Source organism: Pelodiscus sinensis, chromosome 3, assembly GCF_049634645.1.
Source record: "Pelodiscus sinensis isolate JC-2024 chromosome 3, ASM4963464v1, whole genome shotgun sequence".
Classification (NCBI taxonomy): domain Eukaryota; kingdom Metazoa; phylum Chordata; order Testudines; family Trionychidae; genus Pelodiscus; species Pelodiscus sinensis.
The window spans coordinates 161,036,621-161,064,389 of record NC_134713.1 but is presented as its reverse complement, the minus strand read 5'-3'; the positions used below and the strand labels follow the sequence as shown (position 1 = coordinate 161,064,389).

Below are 27,769 nucleotides of genomic sequence, written 5' to 3'. Positions count from 1 at the left end.
TAACAAAGTCATTCTAGTTTAATCTCATTTTTCACGTACAGTTTTGAAAGTGTCATTTTGACTAATTAAATCTGACACTTAAGATATGGTATGTTAGCTTCTGAGGTGCCTGCCAGGGATCTTCAGTGCTGTCATGCATCATGTGGATTTCAGCCAACAGAGGAATACTTGTTTCTGGTCACTTATCATTGAAGCTTTCACTGTAAGTAAAGGAAAACAACTGCTAAAGTACACAGCACTCTGTATGAAATGAAATATTGAGATGGGGAAAAGAATCTATTTCTACTGAAAAAATGTCTAATTTATAAGTTTATTTTATTAACAAAGAAAACCTATAAATAAAGCTTTATTGTTTAGCAAACTTGGAATATAAAAAGTACACTTCAGATGTAAATAAACTGATTTATTTTATTCAAAGTTAGAACATTATGTAACCTAACTTTAAAAATTTGGGCAAAAAGCATTATTCTTAGATTCTACAGAGCTAGGTGCACTAAAATACTGATCAACTGATTTAATAAATAAATGTTGGCGTTTTCTAATGGGACATAGTCAAGATTGCTAAACGTACATGAAGACCTATATGTTTACCTCTCGGGACTTTTGCAAGACTCAGATTTATTTCTGGGCTTTGAAAAAGGTGAAAGGGCAGGAAGAAGTATCTGGATTTGGAGGGGTGGGTAGTTGGGCTTTAATAGTTCACATGGATACTGGGATAAAGTGTTGCTTAGTGACATGATTATGATATGTTTTCATATTGGTGTCTTCTTGGTCAAGTTTGTAACTTTTATATTACACATTTGCCTAGAGCACAGATGGGCATGAGTCTCAGGTTCGATAAATAAATAACAGCTTTAGTTTGTTTTGCTGATTCACAGGTCCTACAAAAAGTGGAAACATGGACAAATCACTAAGGAGGAGTACAAAAGAAATAGCACAAGGATGGGGATAAAATCAGAAAGTCAAAGGCCCAAAATGAATTACACCAAGCAAGAAACATAAACAGCAATAAGAAGAGGTTCTCTAAATACATTAGGAGCAAAAAAAATGCCAAGGAAAAGTGTTGGTCATCTATTAGTAGAGAAGCAGAGTTAATAACTGATGATGTTAATAGGCAGCAGGTTTAAAACACAGGGAAGTTTTTCCTCACTCAGTGCATAGACAACCTGTGGAACTCCTTGCCAGAGGATGCGGTGAAGGCTAGAACTTTTAACAGGGTTCAAAAAAGATCTAGATAGATTCCTGGAGGTTAAGTTAATCAATGGCTGTTATCCAGGATGGGTAGGAATGGTATCCCTAGCCTCTGTTTCTCTGGGGCTGTGTCCAGACTCAGGGGTTTTTTCGGGAAAAGTAGCCTTTTTCCAAAAAAACTTCCCCTGCGTCCAGACTCAAGCCACGTTCTTTCGAAATTAAATCGAAAGAACGCGGCTTTTCTTTCGATGGCGGTAAACCTCATTTCACAAGGAAGAACGCCTTCTTTCGAAAGTTCCTCTTTTGAAAGAAGGCGTTCTTCAATGTAAATAGGGCTTCTTCAAAAGAGAGCATCCAGACTCACTGGATGCTTTCTTTCGAAAAAGCAAGCCGCTTTTTCGAAAGTTCAACGTGCAGTCTAGACGCTCTCTTTCGAAAGAGGCTCTTTCGAAAGTATCTTTCGAAAGCGCCTCTTTCAAAAGAGGCTTGCAGTCTAGACTCAGCCTGGAAGTGGGTGACAAGAGAGGGATCACATGAGGATTACCTGTTGTGATCCCGCCTTCTGGGGCATCTCGTATTGGCCACTGTCGGCAGACAGGATACTGGGCTAGGTGGACCTTTGGTCTGACCCAGTATGGCCGTTCTTATGTCATGAAGGCAGAAGTGTTAAATGCCTATTTTGCTTCAGGTACACAAAAAAGATTGCTGATAACTAGATGCTCAATACACTTACTAATAACAGTAAGGGGAGGAACACAGGCCAAAGTAGGGAAAGCACAAGTTAAACTGGATATATTCAAGTTGTCATGGCCTGCTGACATTCATCCTGTTGGGTACTTAAGGAACTAAAAGAAGCAATCTGAGAACTGTTATCATTTACGTTGGAGGATGGGTGGATGGGGTCCCAGAGGACTAGAAAAAGACAAATATAGGACCTATCTTTAAAAGATAGGACAAAGAGGAATGATAGACCAGTCAGCCAAATTTAAATACGTGGAAAGATTGTGGAACAAATGATTAAACAACCAGTTTGTAAGTACTTAGAGCAGGGATAGGGAAACTAAGGCCTGGGGACCGGATGCTGCCCCTCGGCTTGCCTGAATCTGGCCCTCAAGGCTCCCCCCCCAACACTGGGGAGCCCTCACTGGTGCTCCAGCCCCCCATCTCCCCATGGGGCAGGAACACACAAAATCTGTTAGCCTGGCCCCACTAGGCTCTCATGTGCAAGAGGAATGTGGGGAATGTCCTTCTGCTTCTGAGTCAGGGGCCACATCAGTGAGGAATTCCTTTTGGCTTCTCATTTGTGTGTGACCCCCAACTCATTTTTCTCTGGGTCAGTGACCCCCAACCTGAAAAAGGTTCCCCACCTCTGATTTAGAGGATAAAAGAGTTATTAAGAATAGCCAGATTGGATTTGTCAAGAACATATCATGCCAAACCAACATCATTATCTTCTTTCTCAGAGTTGCTGGCCTAATGGATAGGCAGGAAGCAGTACATACGATATACCTTCATTTCAGTAATGCTTTTGATACAATCCCACATGAAATTCTAATAAGTAAACTGGAGGAATGTGGTGTAGATGAAATCACCATAAGATTGGTGCACAACTTATTGAAAGACTACTCAAAGAATAGGTATCAACAGTTCATTGTCAGACTGGGAGGGCATACCTAGAGGAGTCCTAAAGGGGTCAGTCCTGAGTCCAGTACTATTCAGTATTTTCAATAATAAGCTGGATAATGGAGTCATGGAGAGTATACATGTATAATTTGTAGATGACACCAAGATAGGAAGGGTGGCAAACACTTGGACAACAAGAATAGAATTCAAAACAACCTAGAAAAACTAGAGAATTAACAACAAATTAAAATGAACATGATGAAATTCAATAAAGACAAGTGCAAAGTACTTGGGAAGGAAAAATTAAGAACATAACTACAAAATGGGGAATAGTTGGCTTGGTTAGGTATTGGTACTGCTGAAAAAGATCTGGGGGTTATACAGGATCATAAATTGAATGTGAGTCAGTGATTTGATGCAGTTGTGAAATAGCTAATATCATTTTGGGTTGTATTAACAAGTGTGTTGTATGTGAAACACCGGAAACACCTGATCTTTTCAGCAGTGGTGAAGCCTGGGAGTACTTTGTCCAGTTCTAGGTGTCATACTTGTGGGAAAATATGGACAAATTGGAGAGAGTCCAGAGGAGAGCAACAAAAATGAGAAAAGGTTTAGAAAAGTTGATCTGTGAGGAAAGGTCAAAAAAATTGGGTCTCTTTACTCTTGAGAAAAGAAAACTAAATACATAGCAGTCTTCAAATATGTTAAAATCTGTGTAAAGAGAACAGAGATTAATTGTTCTCCATGTCCACTGAAAGTAAGACAAGATGTAATGGAATTACTCTGCAGCAACGGAAATTTAGTTTACATAATCTAAAGGTAGATAAGCTCAATACTAGTCTTCCAAGAAAGGCTGCAGAGCCCCCCCCCCCCCCCATGTAGGTTTTTAAGAACAGGTTAGTTAGACTAATACCTGTCAGGGATGGTCTAGGTTTACCAGTAAGGCCCTGTCTCTGAGCAGAGAGCTGAACTTGATGACCTCTCAAGGTCTTTTTTACTCCTACATTTCTGTGATTCTTCACGGATCTCATCTCATCCCTTTCCCCTCGGACTACTTGCTCTGTTCTTGTGAATGTCTAAACTGAATTCATGTATAATTCAGTACCCTGCCTGTTACAACCACTGTAAGGGTATGTCTACACTGCCACCCTAGTTCAAACTAGGGTGGCTAATGTAGGCATTTGAGCTTGCAAATGAAGCCCAGGATTTAAATATCCCGGGCTTCATTTGCATGTTCCCGGACACCGCCATTTTTAAATGCCCCATAGTTCGAACTACCTGCCAGCGGCTACACATGGCACGGACTAGGTAAATCGAATTAAAGCTCCTAATTCGAACTACCGTTTATTCCTCCTGCAAGGAGGTTTAATGGTAGTTCGAATTAGGAGCTTTAATTCGAACTACCTAGTCTGTGCCACGTGTAGCCGCGGGCAGGTAGTTCGAACTGCGGGGTATTTAAAAATGGCGGTGTCCGGGAACATGCAAATGAAGCCCGGGATATTTAAATCCTGGGCTTCATTTGCAAGTTCAAATGCCTACATTAGCCACCCTAGTTCGAATTTGAGTGGCAGTACCATAATTGCCTATCTTGAATCTCTGTACAGGCTTCCTCTTTTCTCTTGCTGTCCTTTCACATGTCTCATTTACAAAGCTATATAACTCTAACTCTGATTACATCTTTGGCCTAATCTCTTCATACATTCCATCCTACTCCATTTATTCTACCCACATCTCTTCCACCTCTTACTTCACATGTTTTTCATGCTGCCTTTTATGCTTGGAACAGCATCTCATTTAAATCATGTCTAGCTCCTTCCTTCTACAAAAATCACACCTGTTCAAGTAAGCATTACAGCTATAACTGCCATGCACTGTTCTGTATTTGTGCTGTTTTACTTTGTAATAGCTTGCAACTTCAAAATTGAAAGCCCTTAGGAATGGGATTTACCAGTATGGCTCAGTTTAGCTACTGTACAGTGTCCATGTTTGTAGCTTTAGAGAAGTAAATAATAGTAATAATAAATATCAAGTATCATGGGCATCTGGTAGCCTAGGTGGGGGAAGGCTTTGCCTTCCCATCACCAGGCATGGCCCTGCCCACACTCTGCCCCCCAGAACCCTACAGCAGGTATTCTGGGTTCAGAGTGTTGCTGCCCCCAGTGCCCGCCCTATGGAGACCAAAAAGGCTGGAGCCACACGGCCTCCTCCCTCCCAAGTGCTCTGGGGGCTGGGGTGTGCACGCACTCATCCTCTTCCCATCTCTTCCCCTCCCTATGGGGGGAGAGAGGGTGTTCAGCGTGCTGCCCCGCCTCCTCCCAGACATATTTACATATGTTTACTGGAAAGCTCTGGTTGAGATCCTCAAGTGAACAGGAAAATAGAGGGGGGCCTGTCACAATGTGGTTCACACAATTGGAAATTTTCACTAAATTAGTATTGGATCTATTTAGAGAAATTACATTAAGATGAAATACTTCCATGATGAATCCATTAGCAAAGAAGCTGAACATTCACACAATAAGAGAGGTATTCCAGTAACTCCCATCTGTACAGACAGTTAGGACCCTAAGCACCGACTAATGCACTAGGGAAAATGGAAGTTAAGAAAGAAGAAGTAAAACTGCTATGATCAAAGACCACAAGCCTTCATCTGACTGAACCAAGTCTATTTATATACATTGGGGAGAAGGTGAAGGAAGTGAAATACTTATCTGTTTTGAACACCAGGCAGAATGTATCAATAAGCCAGTTTAAAATGGAGAGGTCTGCTCTGCCATTGATATTTAATGGTGCTCATGTATGTTACTCACACAAGATTTAATTCAATATAACCATATACATTCACAAACGTTGATGAAAGAATAGACCTTCAGAGAATCTTGATTTTAAGATATAGTATTTATAGGTAATTCAGGAAAGTTACTTTTTTAAGTATACTCTTAATCCATTTTTGTATAGTTTTCTAAAAGATAATTTAATGTAGACTTAGCTTTCAACAGCAGTTGGTTTCTTCTGCATTATGAGTAGAGATCCATGGTCTTGGGACCAGGATCAGAGTTCTCTAGAAGTAGTTTCCATGTGTTTGTTCCCTCTCAGAATTGGAGATGTGATGAAAGATTATATAAGGTGATGCAGTTTCACCTCCACTCTAATTCCTTGACTTCTCTTTCAAAGGATTCATGCTCCTTTTCCTTTACATCCATTTTACCTCCAGCATAGTTCGTTTATTGCAATTATTTTCTATTTGTTATTTCATATAGACAGATGGACTAGTCTTTTGCCACTATGTAGTATTAGTAAGGCCCTCATTATTTATGTGGCTGAGCTACATTGAATTCTGTGACTGTGAATTGATTTAAAAAATCATTAGGTAATGTGCTGTTTTATTGAAATATGCACAACAAATTGAAAATCTAACTAATGTCTTTTATATTTTCCTTTGTATCAAAATAGTGCCTCCTGGCATTTTTACAATGGGCTAATCCCAGAAAGATATGTTTAATGACAGTTTTTTTTTCTCCTCCTGTGGGTGTAAATTGAATTAGAAATTGTACAGACTGTAATCAGAAGTTTTGGAGGAGTGAAGAGGTCCTCGTTAAATTCAGAAGTCGACACCTCATTGAATTGCATAGAGTTGAGTCTGCACCTCATAGATTTAGAAGTTCAGAAGTTCACACTTCTGTGTGATGATGGAGAGGGCGAAGCTCACACTTACTATTTTTATTTCTTGGAAACAGTTTTCTGTCTTGCAAGACTATGGAATGAAGTGCAGGGAGCTCTAGAGCTTTTGTATGGCACGTCCTGCATAACTCCCCATGAACCCACAAACTCTGTGTCCTCTTCTGCCACTATCTGCTTCAGTTCACTCACACTTCTCCAATTGACATACAGTCTCCTCTTTAAAGGATAAGGCTCGAAACTGTGTCTCTGATGCCTTCCACCTTATCCCTTTAATGGGAGAAATTTAGAAGCAAACACAGGAAATGTACTGAATTCCTCTTCCTATGTAACTTGCAGAACAAAAGAAACAGACTGAGACAAGGAAGATGGAAAGAAAAAATAATGGCAGGCAGGAGGCTCAGGAACAGAAGGAAGCATTACTTTAGTGGATTTAGTTGGCAGTTTGGCAACATGATAAAATTTGCAGCCATCTGCACAGCCACATAATTTTGTTATACACTGCACCCCTGCTGTATGTTTGTGTATCTAGCTAGTTACATTAGTAGTTACTAAATAACTCCATGCTGTTGCATAGACTGTTTAATTATTATATTCTACTTCCCAGTTCTGGGTGGTGGATCTATAAAACAGATCCAAGCAGGGAATCAATCACCATGTTTGTTTAACAATGAAAGGTCTTCCTATGGACAACCCTGTGCTATGAGAAAGATATGATCCATATCCCAAAGTACATATTATCTAGCAGCTTAGTGTAGATTCAGGCATATATATTTAAACAGATGCATATATGTATTTGAACTGATAAATGAATCGTTGAAGCACTCTAGATGGTGATGCTACTGAACCCAAATAAAGTTGGCCAAGATTTTCAATTTACCTTCATTTTTGTCTGTTCAACTTCAGATCCTTATGGGTATGTCTACACTAGCCCCCTAGTTCGAACTAGGGAGGCTAATGTAGACATTCGAAGTTGCAAATGAAGCCCAGGATTTAAATATCCTGGGCTTTATTTGCATCTTCCCATCCGGGTGCCATTTTTAAATCCCCTTAGTCCGAACTAACTGCCCACGGCTACACGCGGCAGTCAAATGTTAACTCGAACTAAGTCCGAGGTGTAACAGTTGAACTAAGGACTTAGTTCGAGTTAATGTTTGACTGCCGCGTGTAGCGTGGGCAGTTAGTTCGGACTAAGGGGATTTAAAAATGGCGCCCGGACGGGAAGATGCAAATAAAGCCCGGGATATTTAAATCCCTAGCTTCATTTGCAACTTCGAATGTCTACATTAGCCTCCCTAGTTCGTGTCGCGAGAATCACAGGTCCGATGATAAATACCCAAGGGGGGAAGGACAGAACCAGGTGGACAGTTTTATCAAATAAAAAATATTTATTTATGACAATGGTGAATTTATAGTATTTATTCTAAGATTTTTAATAGACCGTGTTAATAATGGATTTACAGTATTTATTATATTTATTCTGTGGCTTCTAGTAAAACGTGTCAGAGATATAAGGTTGGGAATGGCAAGGGGAATAGTCTCTAATCTTAAAATATCCAGCTACAGTAATTAAATAACAGTGATAATTACAAACTCTTATGTACTACCCAAAAACAACTACAACACTAAGCTTATACAACAAGAAAAAATCAAATCATACATACCAACTTACACAGCACACGGAACATTTCACAGATATCGGTTCGGTTGCGAAGGCCTTGGTTACGCCCGAGAGTCGGGGGAGGTGGCTGGTCGGTTGATCAGGCCAGCAGCACTTTGAAGTATATGAGAAGGCACACGCACGGTGGTACGTGTGTTGCGAAGACCTCCTAGAGCAAACTGTGCCATGGGTATTTATCCCCAAATCTGCACATCGCTTTCCCGCGCTTGCATATTATCACATATGGCCCAATGGTCACCAAGTGGGGGGTCTGTGTCCCAGGGGTTGGGCCGAAACTGTGCAGGTTTCATGCGCCAAGGTGACGGGTGGGAGAGTCTGAGGCTATTTTCCCCTTTTCACACCTTTCCTTTTTCTAAAGGCAATGGTATGCAGGAAGGGTGTGGCCGGTTTCTCTCAAGGAGTATTGCAGAACAAGAGCGGCCTGGCCAAACTTTTTTACTGGGGGGGGGGGGCAGTTTCTTTTCTCTAACAGTTAGAACTAGGGGGCTAGTGTAGACATACCCTAAGTGACTTGGTTTTCATGAATTCTTGAGTGTCCAATTTCTGCAAATGTCTTAAGTTGGCACAACAAAGTTAAACCATGCAAAATCATATACACTGTCAGGCACCTTGGTTATCACCTTTAGGGGCTGTCTGTACTAGGAAATTATTTTGAAATAAGTTATTTTGAAATAATAACTATTTTGAAATAGTGTGTCCACACTACAAGGAAGCCTTGAAATTAGTCTGAGGCAGGTTCCCTTATTGTTGACACGCTACCTCCACTTAGAACCCCAGAAATCATGGAGACTAATTATTTTGAATGACTCTGGGAAGTTGTTATTTTGGAATAGCAACAGTAAAGCATCCCTGCTACCGCTATTCCAAAATAACCATTTCATAATAAGCATACTCCTGGAATGCAGGAGTTATTATTTCAAAATAACCAGCCCGTGATTTTGAAATAAGAGGCTTGGTAGTGTGGATGCTCAGCTTGATATTTTGAAATAAGGGGAGTTATTTCAAAATAGCTCCCTACTGTAGACCAGGGTTCAGAGTATAATCCATGGCACATCTTAAATGATCATTTTCCTCAAATAGTTGTGTCATAAGACACTCTCCATTATCCCCTATTGTTGGGGGGGGGGGGGGAGGGACAGCAAAGAGATAGAGATGAGAGTTCTACCTTAATGGTACTAATGTATCCTTAACCTTGTGAGGCACTCTAATTCTGTTGTGATGAACACTATAAAATACATATAAATAAATAAAATATAACTCAAAATATGGGTTAGAAAATGAAAACATTTTCACAATAATTATTATAGCAAGTCTATAAATATTAGGTATTAAGTTTCAATTCACTATGCATAAAAATAGCAGAGAGGTTTAATGTCCCTAGTTTGAGATTAAAATAAAAATACTAATCTTAACTAAAGAATTGGTATAATGTCACACTGGATCTTTTATATTAAATAAATAGTCATCTTTGTCATTCAGTATGTTAAATTTTTCCATGTGAACTTTTTGTATTAACAATGAGCAGTCTTGTGGCATCTTAGAGATGAAGAAAAATATATAGTATTGTGAAAGTGCCACAGGACTACTCATTTTTAAAGTTACAAACTAACATAGCTACTCCACTGAGACTTTTTATATTAGATCAATGTTAAATGTAAAACTGTTTTAGTAGATCTTAGAGATACATAAGGAAGAAAATAATCACAGGTTAGAGTTCTGGCAAATGCTATTGCAAAATGTGACCTAAATACAAATCCACTATAGGAATAAGTGTAACTATGGAATAAGTGTAATCATTTACTCTACAATTATAAATTCACATAGCTATTTTATATTAATTAAGTTGAATTGGATAAGACCTGAAAGTTATTCAAATGCAGTTTAAGAAGAAAAAGACAAATGAGAGAATCATTAACATTTGTCTCTTTGGCTTTGCCCTGTTATGGAAAAATGGCCACTCCTATGTTTGAGAGGATTATGATGTCTACCTTTTACACTTCTAAAAATTAATTACTGGGAGTTGCACAGAGACAATGCCCAGGAAAGGACAAACCTTCGTTTCAGGTGCCTTAGAACAGATGGTTGTGGGTGTCAGGCATTTTCAAAACAAGTTTTCTTTGTTTCGGGGCAAGTTGCAGCAGGAACAGAAAAATACAAAGATATCCTATAATCACCACTTTGCACTTCAAAAAGTGAATAGTCAGATTAATAGGATTTAGAGATCCTCTCTTTTAATTCTAACATGGTCAAACTGTTGATACTACTTTTATACTATGATTTTATTAAGAAGTGGTAGCATAATAATTCTAGTCTGGGAGGAATAGGTGACAGACACTATTAAGCCTCTGGGCTCTATTCTGCCCCAATATATGCACTGCTTAGATCTTGCATTCAGGTAATTTACCTGGAAGAGGGTGGAGTGTGGTTTTCACAACTTATTTATCAAATAATCTTTTCTGCCTTGAAAAAAAGAGAATTTCTGACCTGCTACCAAGTATGGATATGCATGCTAAGGTTCTTAGGTACCCATCCCATGGTGTTATAATAACCTGAATAGGAGAGAGTGAATAAATTAGATTAATTTAGTGTATTCGCTTTAAATTAGCTGAAATGTAGTTTATACTTCCCCTCCCCACTTCCAGAGCACAAAACTCAAGATCTAACTAACTTTGGTGCTTTAACTAATATAAGCTTTGTATAAAAATTAACTTTGCCTGAATAATTTCTTAAATATATATAAGAAATATTATATCTGCTTTGGGTACATTCATCCAATCTGTTGCTGTGACCAGTATAATGGGGAAAGGAGAAAACTCAATCAGCATTAACATTGAGTCACCCACTATGTCTTGTATATTACATCAAGACGCTGAGAATAAAGTCCAGAGTATCTTTTCTGTAAAACTTCCTTTACAGCTTCCATGGATTGAGGAACTTACGGGTGTTTTGCAACAGCAGCTCCTTTGGGATGGAGAGGTGCAAGCTGATTTTCATCATTTGGCACATGAAAAATTCAAAGTGTAGTTACTTATAAGCAAATGGAGTTCTCTAAAATAATGGTTCCCAATCTTTTCACTAGTGTGGACCCCCAGTCACTCCTCAAAACCATTTGTGGACCCCCAATTAGCCCCCCAAACTGTTTGCAGACCCCCATCAAAGCCAATTATAACCACAATTCTAGTAGTCAGCAGAGTATTTTCTCACTTTAAGTTTACTTATATCTGTTTGATTAGACATTCCACTTGTGGATGCTTCACTCTGCTCATCAATCTCCTTTCTCTTCAGCGTGCCTGATTTCAGCCACAGATCCATGTTGAATGTGTGGCTAACATTTTTATGCTTCTAACCGTTGTGATCGTTTTGTCACACAAAGGCATCACAACATAATTTCACTGCTCTACAGCCAAAATGCTTCTAAAATAAATGTAGTCAAACTTTACTAATTCTGGGTCACTGAGAACGAAAATGATGCTTAAAATTGTTGATTGGCTCTAGTTTTCAAGATATGCTATTGGGTCAGTATATACGACCCTTGACTTGCAAATGGCAGAGGATAAGTGAGTTATAAAGGGAAGGGATCTCAATTTAAACCAGATATGACTAAAATACATCTTTGACTGGATCTATGAATAAATCTATGACTGGGTTTGGACAGTACTTGCTTTTTAGGCAAAACAATCAATGATGCAATCTGAAGCTGGTATTGCGTCATACATGATATGAATTGCATCATGTTATTCCTAGAAGTCATGGATGATGCAATCATAACAAAGCTTACATCACTCTGCTGAACAAATTGCCCTATATCAGCTCTAGAAATTATACAGTGTTGTGCTCTCTTATTTGTCAGTGTTTGATTTTGCAAGGGGATACATTTCTGTTTAGCCAGAGTGAGCAGAGATGCCTCGTACTTGTGTGAACAGTGCAGATAACTTCTGCTATGTTTGTGGTGAACTGACTTTTGCATCACAAAAGCGCAGTATAACCACTGTGGTTAAGAAAGCCTATCACCTATTTTGGCTGCAAAATTGGAGATCAGGACAAGAGGTGGGCCCCACACATATGCTGCAACACTTGTGCAACAAATCTTCGCCAGTGGTTGAACAGGAAAAGGAAATCTATGCCTTTTGCAGTACCAATGATTTGGAGCCAACAGATCATACCAGCAATTGTTACTTCTTCATGGTGCCTCCAGTTGGGAAAGGTGTGTCAAAGAAGAAAAAGTGGACTGTGCATTATCCAAACATTCCATCAGCTATACGCCCAGTACCCCACTGAGAAGGACTGCCGGTTTCTGATGCACCAGAATCATTCTCACTTGAGTCAGACAAGGAAGAGGAAGAAGATTAAACTTCTGGTCCTGAACCATCAATGTCACAGGACCCACATTTTCTCCCATCCTCCTCCTCTGAACCACACCTCATAACACAAGGTGAACTGAATGACCTTGTCAGGGATTTGGAACTACCCAAGAGTAAGGCAGAGCTGTTGGGCTCCAGACTACAGCAGTGGAATCTCCTGGCAGGTGATGCTAGGGTTTCCATGTTCCGTGACCGTCAAAAGGATCTTGTCCCATTCTCCTTCATGGAAGGTGATCTTGTAGCCTGCAACAACATCGATGGTGTGATGGCAGCCCTCAACATCGTTCACGATCCAGCTGAGTGGAGACTGTTCATTGATTCATCGAAGACGAGTCTTAAAGCTGTTTTGTTCATACTGGCAATGTTTTGCAATAAATTCCAGTTGGTCATGCAGTCCATATGAAGGAAACCTATGACAACATGAAACAACTTTCGACGTGCATAAACTATGACCAACATCAGCGGCAGCTTTGTGGCTATTTGAAGGTTGTTGCTTTCTTGCTTGGTCTGCAGACTGGATACACAAAATACTGCTGTTTTCTCTGCAAATGGGATAGTCGTGCAAGAGATTCCCACTACATCAAGATAGACTGGCCACTCCGACAGTCATTGGAGCCTGGGATGAAAAGTGTTCAGCATCCACCACTTGTTGAATCAAGGAAGATTTTGTTACCACCCTTACACATCAAGCTGGGTCTGATGAAGAACTTTGTCAAGGCAATGGACAAAATACAAGCAGCTTTCAAGTACCTCCGTGGAAAATTTCCAAGGTTAAGTGAAGCTAAGATAAAGAAGGTGTCTTCGTTGGTCCTCAGATTCATGAACTTCTTCGAGATGATGCATTTGACCATGCACTGCGTGGCAAGCAAAAGACGGCATGGAAAGCCTTCCAGTTAGTGGCAATAAATTTTCTCGGAAACAACAAGGCAGACAACTACAGGTTGTTGGTGGAAAACCTCCTCAAGGCATACAAAAGCCTTGGTTGCAACATGTCACTAAAGATAAATTTTTTGCACTCTCATCTAGATTTTTTTCCACCGAACTGCAGAGCAGTGAGCGAGGAGCACGGCTAGCGATTTCACCAGTACATTGCAACAATGAAAAAACGCTATCAGGGCAAATGGAGCCCATCAATGCTTGCAGACGATTGCTGGACAGTGACAATTTAATGAATACAAGAGACAAGCCAAGAAGCGCCGAGTAGACACTGAATAGGACTAAGCTATGTACTTAATAGTTTTTTGCCTTTTGTTTCATAATAAATTTTATTTATATAACCCTTTTGCTGATTCTTAAAGTGTTACATAAACAGGACAGGTGAAATATTATCATGTAAAGCAACCATAAACACATGAAAAGACCTAGGTTTACAATTTATGGTTAAAACTCTACTATCTACACATTATACATACATGTAAAATGTAAAAACTTAAATATCTTGGCAACAGTAGCCAATCAGTTGTTTTAATTGTCATATTTGAATTCAGCACATCAAAATACATAATAAATAGCACATTTTATCTCTGAAGCAGACAACTGCTAAAAAATTGTAGACCAGTGTTTTCGGACAGCAATTAATAACATTATTGGAAGATATTTAATTTAAAAATAATAATTGATTGTAACGTTGCAATTTATTTAAAACTTATTTTCTATAATCATTTTTATTTTTTTTTCTTCACTAATCCCCTGCAATACCCTCATGGACCTCCAGGGGTCCGTGGACCTCAAGTTGTGAACCACTGCTCTAAAAGTATCAGAAGAAGTATAATTTAGTCTCTGTGGCTCCAATTCTTATCTACAGCAGGTAATCACAGGGTGCAGCTGGGCATCGGGGGAATATACAATCCTGGGCCCAGTCCTCAACATAATCTGAAGCAGCCTTAATGCTACCCTAAAGGGCATCACCTGGTAACCCCATGAGGCTGTTCAGGCAGCTGCGGATCACCAGAGCCCAAGAATGCCACCTTTCTTTATCATGATCCATAGGAAGATGACATAGAGCTCTCTGACTTTCCAGGGATCTCCATCCTTACAAGGGAGTATACCTTCCTTCCAGGTACAGAAGTTTTAAATAGAATTTGCAACAGGGATCCCTCAGTTACTTTCAAATAATGCACCTTTCTCCTTTAGGCCTTGTCTAGCATAAGAAAAAAGTTGTTTAAAAAAATCCCAACATGTGAGCTAATATGATTTTAAACTCCATTCAACAGAAAGGATTTAACCATTTTTAAAATGTCATGGTCAATCCATATAGTAGCATATTTTTAAAGGTGTTAAATCCTTTCACACTAGCTTCTAACACATTTTAAACAGCTCTTCATTGAAATGCTTAAATAAAAAGTAGTATCTAAAGAATCAAGTTTACCCACAAAACTGGCACCAGAGAAGAATCCAAGTGGGATTAGCTGAGGCTGTCTCCAAGTAATAAAGAACATAAATCCAGACATTTGGGGAAAAGTGGTGATAACATATATACATCTTTAGAAGATAGATCCAGATTCTTTCCTGGAGAGCTTTCACTCGCTATTGAAAAACAGTGCCAGGATAGACTATACCACACCAATTATGAGTATTCTGCTCTGGGTGCTGACTTTATAGTGGGTATGGAAAAGCCCTTGCAACCATGTTTGACCATCAAGAATCATTTCTTTTTCTTCCTGAAATAATCTCTTGACACGTAAGGCACTGGGACAACTATAGCCTGAGTTTTTTACATTGATGAAGGATGTCATTGCAAATAGATGTCTTAGATTAGAGGCTGTCAGTGTCAGAAAACTTGGCACCAAAACACTCCTGCACAAGCAGAGTTTGAAATGCTTGTCTTTCTCCATCTTGGCTTTTTGAGTAAATTGAGAAGATGATTGACAACCATCATGTCCTTTTCCAGATGTAGGAAGCATAAGAAATGCTGGTTGGTAAGTCACTTTATGTGACTTTTTCTCTTACAGTTTGAATTCTGATTCAAAGTGGTAAAGAGAAACAGAAACCCATTATCAGCTCTCATCATTCTTACCCACCATCCAGAAAGACAAAAACTATTAAAGCCAAAGAAACAAAGAAAAGAGCGAGGAAACAGAAGGTGCATCACAACGGCAGGACTCTTTCAGCAGAAGTGCCCAAGAAGCCATGTGTAATGGGAAATTACTACAGCTAAACAATTTCAAATCTCGTTTGTGGAGAGAATTTTCATTGTTAGAATCTAAAGGTCAAACAATGGCATTGCAAGTCAATAGAAACCACCTCATAATGGCAAAGTACAATGTCAGTGCAGATTTGCTACCATTTAAACAATAAAATCCAACACTTAGTTGCATTAAAATAACATTAAACTTAGGGTGAGATCTCACAAAAGCAAGTGAATTGTGAGTCAAGTATGTTTTCAGCACCTGGCTTCCAAGCCCCTTGGATTTAGACATATATGTCTATTTAGATGGATATGTCACTTTCTTAAGACCTTGTACCACTGCCGTGGTTTTAAATCACTGGAAGAACATGTCAACACTGAGTGGTCTGATCCTTCCTTCTTTCGAATATTTACTATGTGCAGTAGCAATTTTCTTTCTAATGGATAGTAAGGTCAAGGAAAGATAAGTGCTTTTCTCTCAGCAGTGTCCTTGAGCATAGCTCTTGCAATTCTGTGTACTCTATTATCTATACGTATTGGTTAAATACGGAGAATGTGTGTTGTTTTCAGAAGTGCTAAAGAAAAATTGCTATAGAAACCCAATGACTTACACCTTGAACTTGGAAAATGACCATTTGAAGAAATAAAAACAAAAGATTCTTGCAGCAAGATACTTATCCAAGAGCTTGATATCTGCTTGTATGATGACATACACCCATTCTGAGAAGAGAATATAGCAAACTCCTTATACTCAGTGGAAACGAACACAAACACTGGGAAGGTAGCTGCAAAGGCATCATGCTCAGCACCTGGGTGAGGTGTCTGCCCACAGGAATTTTGCTTCATGCCAGGGAGTGTTGCAGCCAGTCCTCCTTAGCTTGCTATAATATTATTGTGATAGAGGCCATGTAAAAGGGAGGAAATAAAGTAGAGAAATGATGGGACCTCAAGTGTTTCCCAGAAGGGAAAAAAATCAACCATACATTGAAAAAAAAATCTCTCCAATCCCAAGCAGTACAGTGTGGAGAAGCCACAAACCAAGCAGCATCAGAGCAGGCTTCCCCATCCACATTGTGGCTCAACAGTTACCTGGAAGACTTCATTATTTTTAACACCGTCTTATCTGGAGTCAAAAGACTTGCATGGTGGGAGAAGAGATTTCAAAATATTTTGGAGACTTTTCATTAGTATCGGACAGTAAAGTATTGTAAAAACAAAACTGTGGTTTCTGACTGCTAAGAAATATTTTCGCTAGTGTTCTGTGGCAGAGTTCAAAACTGAGCATTAAGTCATTCAGTAAGAATGGGGTTAAATGAATGGGTATTTTGAGAAAGCAATCATTGCTTAAAGTTTTTGGTTGCATGGGAGTATGTGTGTAGAGGATGCAGAGATTTCTGTGGTTGCAGATCATTTTTAAACTGAGATCTGAATAAAAGAAATAAAAGAAATGTTATTCAGTAGTATGAAAGCCATTTTCCATCTCTTCCGCAGAAGAATGTAGTCTAGCACAGCCTCTTTGTTATTTTCTAGAAATACTGGGCTTTGTTTCTGATGGAGTTATTCTTTCCCAGTCATCCGCAGCCTGATGTAGGGCAATGTCCTCTTCAGCTGGAGTCTTTTTCTCTTGTCACAAAGGACTTATGAAACTACAATGTTCTTCACCAGTGCCAGTTAACAGATTCATGACACAGCCTTGATTTCTTAGCCAGTATAACAGCTCTTCAGTTCTAGTCTTTCAAATTCATAATTTCTAAAGATAAGCAAAAAATCAAAATTTCCATCTCAAAGGACATTTTAATATTTTGACATTTGGCTCAAATTGGGATTAAAAACTTGGTATATTGAAACTGTTCATGGAACAATAAAATCTGTGAATGTTTTGTTATGAGCCAGTTCAGTATAAATCTGCATCTGCCAACGGTTCTGTATTGGTTCGTGCAGTTGTTGTTTGGTCCCTAGTACAATCATTCTTTCCTAAGGGCAAAGCTGCATGGCTGGATTACATCTCCCAGGATGCACCACAGTCATATGGCTCCCATAAGGCACCATGTAGCTCAGAGGGAGACAGCAATGTATTGTGGGAGATGTAGTGTCTGGCCAATAATAGAGAATGAGACCATAAAACACTCTGGCTACATATACACTGCAAGTATTTGTCAGCAGAGAGGTTTTTGCACAAAAACAAGTAGTGTAGACAGGTCCATTTTGCACAAAAATAACTTTTTGCGCAAGATCGCTTATGCCTCAAAAAAGGAGGTATACAGGATCTTGTGCAAAAGGGGGGGGCTTTTGCACAAAATAAACCCATCTACACTGCTTGTTTTTGCGCAAAAACCTCTTGCGCAAAAAGCATCGGCAGAGATATGCAAATTACAGCACGACAAATGCTAATGAGTGCTTCATTAGCGTAGGCTCTGACGACAAATACCTGCAGTGTAGATGTAGCCTATTGGACTACAGCTCCCAGGAGGCACCGTGGCATATAAAATTTATTGTCAGACTGACTTGAAACAAAATGTTTCAATTTGGGTCAAAATGACCTGAAACAAAATATTTTGTTTTGATTTCAGCAAAAGTAAAAATTTCAGTGTTGCAGAAACTGCAAAAAAAAAGTAAAGAAAATTACCAATTAGTTCTAATAATCTGAGTCAATTGACTCCTTTTTATCCTTCTTCCTCACCATACATCCTCTAGAGCAGTGTTTCTTAAACTTTTTAAGACTGAGGAACACCAAACAATGGTTTTTTTTAATGAGGAACACCAAGGATTTTTTGTTGAGCAAAAAAAAAAAGGAGGGGGAGGGGAAAAATTATTGAACCCAAAAAAAGAGTTAGGGGGGAAATTATGGGGGGGGGGGGGGGGGGGAGGTCGCCTGCCCCTTTAAGGGTGGCCATTTTGAACTCTGTTGTTCTCCGTGGCACATGGAACACAGTTTAAGAAACATTGCTCTTGAGTCTAGACAATTCCTGTAACTTCTTGAACATTTTTAAAATTTGGCATTTTTCTGCATCACCCCCATTTAGACATTAGTTTACACCATGACACACTGTTCCCTGAACTGTCCCTGTCCTTTTCATCTGCCTGTCTCCCAGTCTGTCTAGAATTCTGCAGCTAAAGTAATCATCTGCACTTTCTGCAGCTGTCCAGTTCGTGTGCTGAATAATCATTATCTAAAGTCTTCCATAATTTTTTGCATCTTAGGGAAAACCCATCCTTGGTAATTGTCTTTGATATTACCTATACATTGTGGGCAACACAACAAATGACCAAGTCGAATCCTAAACATATGGCTTAAGAATCGTGAAGGAAGAATAGGCATTTAATTTTATGAAGTTAGAACACATTTTGGGGTACCTGGAACCCCTAGAAGAGCAACCAGTTTAATCTGAGCAATGGAGTAATATGCTTGCTGAAACAGTACTGAGAATCATACTAAGGAGATTTTAAAATTAATACTGCAGCAGTGCAGATGTGCATACGTGCCCACGAGAGGAAAAGGTGAAAAGAAAGGACATTGTAGATGTAAATAAAGATAACATGGAAGTGTGTACTTAGTGCCAATGAAATTTAATTTGGGACTCATGTCACTGCAGAGAGTTGACTGAAAAATGATACAGTATTTGTGGTGTTAATAAAAAAGGGAAGAGAAATATAGACAAATGTTTCAGAAATTGAACTAAATATAGATATACTCTCACATATTCAGCTTAGCAAAAATGAACTTTCTTGGCATTCAGAAAAATATAAATGGCTTTTTAGGAGCCTATTGAAACTAGAAGAGGAAAGGAGCAGGTATAAGGGGAGAGACTACTGAGAACACTTCAAACAGAAAGCAAGCAATTTAAAGTAAGCGTGTAGAGGAAATATAATTAAACATTAAGACAAATAGCACAAGGAGAAATGCCGAGAGGATGATAGAGATACTATGGTTGACAAAATATAAGGGTAATTCATATATCTAGTAGAATGTTGCAGAGCTAGTTATGATATACTCTAGTGGACCACATTTTCAAATGTTTACTACAAAAATGCCAAGTGCAAGCCATATGCCTGCTTGTATAAATCAGGTGATAATGCACACAGTTAGCTGATATAGCCTTACTTATGTCCGTTTTTTTCTGTGTAAATTGATGTGCAGTCACTTTTGTGAGCACAGTTCACAGTCCACCTCTTCCATTATTTGGTCCACAAAATTAGGATCTTTTGTGTCTTCCTTCAGTAAAGTATACATACTGGTTTATTGTTTAATGTGAGTGCTCTCCCTCTCTCTCTTTTTCCATTATCATTCTTAGGCTCCAGGTATGATCTCAAATTTCCCAAGCCATCCTGTTATGTTCTTATTTTATACTTGTAGTCCCCTTACTAAAGGGGCCTCTGGTTTATTCTGAAAAGACCCTGTGTGCTACAATCCAGACTACAATTCCCATGAGCCCTTGGGAAAAAACAGGAAGGAAGGACTCTAGGGAGAGAGGTCTGCTCTCTCCATGTGCTTGAAGAAGAGGCCTAGCAGTCTGGGACTCTGCCTTGGAGTTTGGAACCAGAGGGGGAGCCAGGCTGCTGCCAAGGACATTGACCCAGTGCAGGGGCTGTTGGAGTATAGCTACTGGATGCCTTGTTGGAAAAGTGCTGCCTGGGCCCAAAACTTACTGCCTCATGCTGTGCCTATAGGAAGCAGCCTGCTAACTCCCAGTTCCAACAGGCATCTAGTAGCTACACTCCAACAACCCCTGCATTGGGTCAATGTCCTTGGCAGCAGCCTGGCTCCCCCTCTGGTTCCAAACTCCAAGGCAGAGTCCCAGACTGCTAGGCCTCTTCTTCAAGCACATGGAAAGAGCAGTCCTCTCTCCCTAGAGTCCTTCCTTCCTGTTTTTTCCCAAGGGCTCATGGGAATTGTAGTCTGGATTGTAGCACACAGGGTCTTTTCAGAATAAACCAGAGGCCCCTTTAGTAAGGGGACTACATACTATTCATCTGGCCTTTGGCCAACATCTCATACAGCCTTACAAATTTGATGTAAGTTGATTGTCACTGTCTTCTAATGAGCTAATCAGGCACATTGTCATGAATAGAAGAAGAGCTTTCCCTTTTTTGATCTTACAGTATTTTCATTCTTAGTCATCATCTGGAGTAATTGTTCAATGGCAGCAAGAAATTCTGTACAGTTTATTAAATTAGATACTTCACTTGATTGATTGTGGAGATTCAGTATATATACTTGTCTGATGAGATAGTTGGAATTTTTGACATGCATGATTACCACAGCAGATATAATACAGTGAGCATAATTTACAGGTATCTTCATTTCAGAAATTACAAGAAATATTCTGTGAGAAAATATATATACATGAATTATAAGGCAGATTTAAAACATAAAAAAAAAAGAGTTCAAAATGCAAAAAGTAGTAGGTGAAAGGCCCAAGTGGCAGAATTACAGTTTAGTTGCCTTTGATTTACCTTGCAAATAAAGTATCTTAAGGAGCTTATAATTTCAGAAGTGGACACATTTTGCTGTTAGCACAAGTTGAGGGTAGAAGCAGAGCTAACCCAAAGGTACAGTGTAAACCAGCTTACAATGATCAAGATGGACTCCTATTCACTTATAAAAGTGACTCATGAAATTAATCCGAGAGAAGACAATGATACTAAGATCCAAAATACACAGAGTACACCCTCATTTACAAAATGATGTATCTGACTTCCAAACTCACTCAGCAACAATTTCTTTTTGCCAGTTAGCAAGCAAAGAATTACAGCTCATCCATTTCATTTTTTCGCCACAGAGAATTAATTTATGCTTTTATAAACTGCTCTGTTATTGTCAATGCTAACCTTGTGTTTCATAAAAGTTCCTGGAAGAAGGCAGATCAAGATCTTAAGCATTGCCCATATTCTCACTTTCCCAACTGATTGTATAATTTCACTGTTTGTGGTGCTTTATTTGAAGCTTTTTCAAAAGTTAAATACATCCAGTTGTCCCAAAAGCGTGGTGAGCATCTAGTTTATCTCAGGGTGCATCTGCACTGCAATACTATTTCAGGATACCAGAATACCACAAAATAGCTATCCCGTGTCTTCACAGCAATCCTGTTATTTCAGGATCACTATTCCAACATCCCTGTAAACCTCATTCTACAAGGAGTAAGGGACGTTTTGGAATAGTGTTTTATTTCAAAATTTGGTGCTGTGTAGACAGCACCAAATGATGAAGTAAGCTATTTTGATATAGCATCAAAATAAGATACACAATTCATGTAGCTCATATTGCGTACCTTATTTCAAGTTATGGTTCAGTGTAGATGCACCCTACAACACCAGATTTGTAATGTGTTAGCAAATGGTTTCACTTCTGTAGCTGTTGAGAGAGCCCCATTTCCCACGGCCCAACACTATTTTCTCTATATCTAAAATATTGTTGTACCTCGACTAAAGGAATTAGAATACAAATCAAGGGAAGAAAAGAGAGCAATTGCAAATGATTCTACAAAATATTTTTCCTTCAAAATTTTGGAATGTATAAAATATTGAAAATACATCAAGCAAGTCATGCTGATGCTACAATACAACATTGGTACTCATTATTTAATCAGTGCTGCATATGGTTGTGGTCAGTTCATCAAAGGAAGTAACATTACTGAAATTAAAGATTGAAGCATAAGGATCACCACCTTTCAAAATCAGGCCACTTATTTATGGGACTAAATATGGACACAAGCAGCTAACTTAAGGCTCCCATTTTTAAAAATCTTGGCTGTAGATACCACGCACAAATGATTGTTCTGAGTTTGTTCTTTGCTAATAACCAACTTTCTTTTTCCTCACTAGGGCTTATTTCAAAACGTTTGTCCCTCAGTTCCAAGAGGCAGCTTTTGCGAATGGAAAGCTGTAGGAAACAGTTGGTCTGGAGAAGATGCAGACAGATTCTTACATTCACGTGCATGTGAGCCCCAAGAAGAATTTTTGGAAGTGGGTTGGAATCTTTTTTTTTCCCCCTCTGGAATAGTTTTAATCACCACAGACTTCATTAATTCTATAAAACAAGGACCCCATCTGTCTTATTCTAAACTGAGTATTTGATACCCTTGCAATCCTCTCCTACCACCACCATTTCTTTTTATGGCCACTGGATTAAATTAAAACCTTAGTGTTTAGATGTGATACCGTTTCCCTGTGACAACAATGTCATATGCAATACCTTGTGTCAGAAATCCTTGTCTTTCATGAGTTGTTAAGAAATGAATTTTTTCATACCAGTATTCTGTTGTTCTGAACCTTTGTATATTTTGCTTATCGATTTTCAGGATATCCTAAGAATATATAACATTGCCATATTTTTCAAAAATGTCTAATAGATTATATAATGCCATGTTCTGCCTCTGATATGTGCCTGTATTTATGGTTCTTATTGACATATGTCTGAGTGTGAGTTGCAATATTTAATTACTCACTGCTTTTCAGATGTGTCTTATGTCGGCATGGGAATATTTTTTTAATATTTCAGTTGAAAACTCATCCTGCGTTGAATTCAGTGTCTTTATGTTCTAGTTTATTTCAGGTAATACAATTTAAGGTGGCTTTCTAATTGATATTCATTGCTGTTACCAAGAAAGGTCTATTGCTTTAGCATCAAATGCTCAAGTAACCAGTTGTATAAATTAAGGTAACAAAATAGAGCTCCTGCATAGACCTATATAACTCTGTCAAGTAATGTAAATACAATTAATGAAACAGGCCTTTAGCAAGGAATTATTGGAGTCTTTGAAGGCAACAAGCAATAATTCAGGGGATCAGATTTCTTTAACCTAAGACTTGCAGATACATTCAGCATATATATTTAAAGAATTGATGAACAGACATAATGGAATGCATCCGTTTTTTTCTAGTGCTGTAATGATAAATGAAGAATTCCAGCTACTCATCTTCTCCTTCTTGTGATATATTAGAGCAGGCCATATATAGCTGACTCTTCTGGTGTCACTTCCCAAATTAAGTTGTAGACAGACATGGGTACTTTCCAGGATTGAATAAAATAAAATGTTGTTATAAATGGCATACAGAAAAAGTACCTTCTGCTAAATGTTAGGGAACTGGACTGATGAGCTATGACGAAGACATATTAGTGAAAAGTAATATATCACTGTTTCTGCTAATGTTATTAAATCTGTATACAACTTTTAATTGATTTGCAATATTACCAGAATTTTCATGTAACTTGGGATTTTTAAAGAAAATATTGTTTACTAGAATCACTGTGTCCAAGGTTACATGTATGATCCTTATAAATGAAATTTTCATAATGAATACATTCTGTTAGTCTAGTTTCCCTGAGAAACTACCAACCTTCTAGCAAATTCTCTTTTTTTTAATGACTTTATGCTACCAATGTCTTAGTCATTTAAGAGTTAAAGATCAAGCTGACGTCAAAACATAGATCTTATTCCAAGTCTAAAGGAAAAAGAGCAGACTGATTTTGTCTCCTTATCCAGTCCCTTATAACTGATTCATAAAGGAGCTATAAACAACCTTCAAAGGGTTGAGGGCAAACTCCTCCCACACAGGTACTACATTATGCTGCTGTAGGCAGAACCAAAGCCCTTTGCTATGCTAAGCTAAGCAGGGTTGTTATTAAATATGTCTTTGTTATTCATGCATCTTAGCTGTGGGTGAACAAAATTTACATTAATCTATACATTGAGACAACCGTAAACCTGCACTTCCAAGGTATACATCAGAATTACATATACCAAGAATATTTTCATATATTCTAAGGTTGGGAGCAGCTATAGAAAGGCTAGTTTTTTGCTTTATCTCTGACAGGAAATATTTCAAATGTTTCTTTTCTAGTCATGCACAGTAACATCAGCAGCTTGTATACCATGATGTATCTTCACTGTGTTTATTGACTTAGGGACTCTGTGATGAGATCTACTTCTTTAAGAAGATTTGGAAGGTTCACTCAAGAATATCCATCCTTAACATCAATACTATGTATTTTGGATATCAGACTACTCTAGCATTGTGGTCTTTGTGCTCCAGAGCTCTCAAAAGGCACCACTTCTAACCAATCATTTGACATGTTCAAATTCACTAATATTTGTGGCTGTTTAATTGCTTAGGTGAAATGAATTGATGATTTTGGTCCAGTTCCTCGTTGGTCAAATGACATTGTTGGCATTATTATTTGCAATGTAATCAGAGAGTCCATGGATTAAAAGGATGATAGAGCTTTACTATTCTAATCTGTAGCCCCTCAAAATCACAATCAAGACAGGTTGTCCTCCATTGAGAGAAAAATGCTGCTTGGATAAATGGGTAATTTTGCGATCCAGATCTAACATTTTGAAATTTGCATTTTTTTTTAAGTACAGTATTCTAATCCTAGCTGGTATGAACATTTGCTTTTCCCCATCTGTAAAATAGAAATATTAACTTCATTTGAAAAGCTCTGTGAGATCTAGTGATGAAGAGCACTCTGTAAGAACTATGTGGTACAGTTATTAATAATTCCAGAGCAGTGCTCATCAAGCTGTGATCCATGAACTACTAACCATCTATAGTTCCCAATCTGATCATTCACAGAATGATATATTTTGAAAAATAGGCACTGAGAGAATTGGTGTTTTGGGAGGAATGGTAGGGACATGGGAGAATTTCTCTTATAAATTGATAAAGCGGGAGACCCTTATGACAGAGTTTATCTGACCAGTCTTACATTAATTAATAAGTTATTGGTATTTGTTGAGGTAAGTGAATTTATACATATGGTTCTTACCTATTTGCATAGAACTGAGTGTATATTCTAATTATAACATGCCTTGCAACCAGTTTAATGGGAATAAGAGCATCACTCTTTTGTTCTGAATATGTAGTGTTTAAAAAATATAGAAGCTTGACTCAACTATATAACATATGAGAAGCAACTAAAGTGTGTCAATGAACTGCAGCACTAGTTGCTAAATCAGCCCCTGTCCCTCATACTTCCAAAGCTGGAAAGAATAGAATAAGAATAGGTAGCCTGCTTCAAGCAGTACTCTCTAAGACAAGGCCAAAGGGGTAGGAGAGGGCTGCACAAACAGGTAACTCATGAGTAACATTTCCTTCTTATGTGTGTCCCTCTTCTCTCAATTTATCTGGCAATAGCTTTTACCAACAGCAGATATAACAGGCTATCGACACCTCATGGTAGAGGAGGGAAGACCACTCTTCCAGATTTGGAATCTACTGCAGATATCAAGTCCAACCAATAGTTTCAGAGAAATATGAAAGGGGAGTAGCAGATGGGCTCCTTGGAAATATAAAAAGTACTTTGGCCTGACAGACCTGTGAAGAACACACTCTGTAAGAGGTTGATAAAATTTGGACACAGCTTGAGAATGGTTGTAAATTGACAGGATACAGTCCTTTACCTGTTGGGCAAGAGAAGTCTATGACAAAGCAGATGACCAATGAGCAATCTTTCTATAAATATCTACTGTTTCTTTAATTAACATACAATCACTTCCATTAAATCTAAATATTATTTCAAGCTTTTCAAAATGCTAATGAAAAATCCCTTCACTCACTTTTTTTTTTTTAAGTTTTAGTTTCTGTTCTCTGTAATATTCCAAGGCAGCCTGGCTTTATCCCCACTGACTAACTGTAGCCAGACACAAACCCCATCTTGTTCCCCCCTCCCCCCCCCCCCCCCCCCCCCAGAGAGGAAGAGAAAAGCAGTCAGCCTTTGATGCCCTGGGAACGCAGGTGTGGTGCCTGTCCCTGACTCTACCATAAACAGAAACCAGACAGTAAATGGGCTAGCTGACGACTGGGAGGCCTCCGGTCCCCGTGATGGCTAGTATCAGTAATTGACACGCCTGCACTGTCTCAGGAGAGGAATCTTCACCCATCACATACCAGAGGTGCCCATTGTCTGCATCTTCCCAGGTGTGAATTATGCTTTGCACCCTTCGTGGGAAACTTGGTGTTCAAAGCCATTTTTCTTAATTGGCCACTTGAGACCAGGAAGAAGCCCATGTGACCCAAGGGGTATAAAGAGGGTTTAGTTGCCCACCCTATTTGAGCTCCAATCACCTACACCTGCTGGCAGGTATTTATTGTCTCCCGAGGACCGTGGGATGCCCAACCTTGCCCTACTTCTTCCCGAGGGATTGAGAGAAAGACGCTGGCCACGCCAAGTCTGGAACGCAGGGGTGAGAATTGTACCTGCAATGTGTTTTCTTTATGTGTACACTTTAATTGTCACTCTGTTGTAAGTTTAGTTACTTTATTATAGTGTTCTTAAGTCAAGCTGCTTCATTTCTATTGTAAACTGCCTTTGGTAAGGTGATTTAGTTATAAACTTTGGGAATAAGTGGGGTGCCCTCATTCACTTATAAATATATATATACTGAACCAAGTTTCTTTATTTCTTTTCTCTTTCTTTCTCCTATAAATAAGCCAGTGCGTGTCAAGCTTCTGACTTGAACCCGTGCTGCTGTACCCGAACCGAACACAAACAAAAGAACTTCAGCCGGTCAAAAGGGACAGGTATAGGAAGAGCTTGGGCATTTTGGATCGTGTCGCTTCCAGGGGACAGATCCGTTGGGGCACCTCTCAGCCTCCCCAGGCTGCCTGCGGCGAAAGGATTTCTGTATCCTAGCAGCTACAATCTGAGGTGTAATAAGCTCTTCCTATAAACTCGGGGCGTCTGAGAGCCTGTTGGCTGCCCTCTGCGACGGGACCCCGGTCCTAGCAGTAAAGTCACAGACGTTAAACTATTTTTCGGGGCGCCCTCCAGCCTCCTAGGCTGCCCACTGCAACGAGACTTTGCGTCTCAGCAGTTGAAGACTTGGGTGTAACACACACTCACACACTGCCCTGACCATTTCGGCTGACACTAACCAAGCCAGATTAGGAACCAATTTAGCTCAAACCATGTTTAAACATGTTTTCATAACTCTGTTTGAACCCGACTGTGGACAAAGCCAATCAGATGTATTCTCACTTGATACCACGTACCTTTCTACACACAAATGTGAACTCATAGAATCTTGTGAATGCATTTTAGTGGTTCTCAGACTTCATTGCACTGTGATCCCCTTCTGACAATAAAAATGAGACCCCAGGAGGGGG

General features: G+C 39.0%; 1 protein-coding gene across 3 annotated transcripts in view; it reads left to right on the top strand.

The window, feature by feature from the left end:
* Nucleotides 1-27,143, top strand: part of BABAM2 (BRISC and BRCA1 A complex member 2) — a 308,015-nt gene extending 280,872 nt beyond the window's left edge. For 2 of the 3 annotated variants that reach the window (XM_025181003.2, XM_006115618.4), the window contains exon 12: nucleotides 22,484-23,170. In XM_025181003.2, coding sequence (XP_025036788.1) covers nucleotides 22,484-22,547 — 64 coding nt within the window. In that variant the 3' untranslated portion in view covers nucleotides 22,548-23,170. Of the gene's footprint in view, nucleotides 1-22,483; nucleotides 26,035-26,353 lie in introns of those variants that run through there. The other variant, XM_075925373.1, reaches the window with a different exon arrangement.
* The last annotated feature ends 626 nt before the right edge of the window (nucleotides 27,144-27,769 follow it).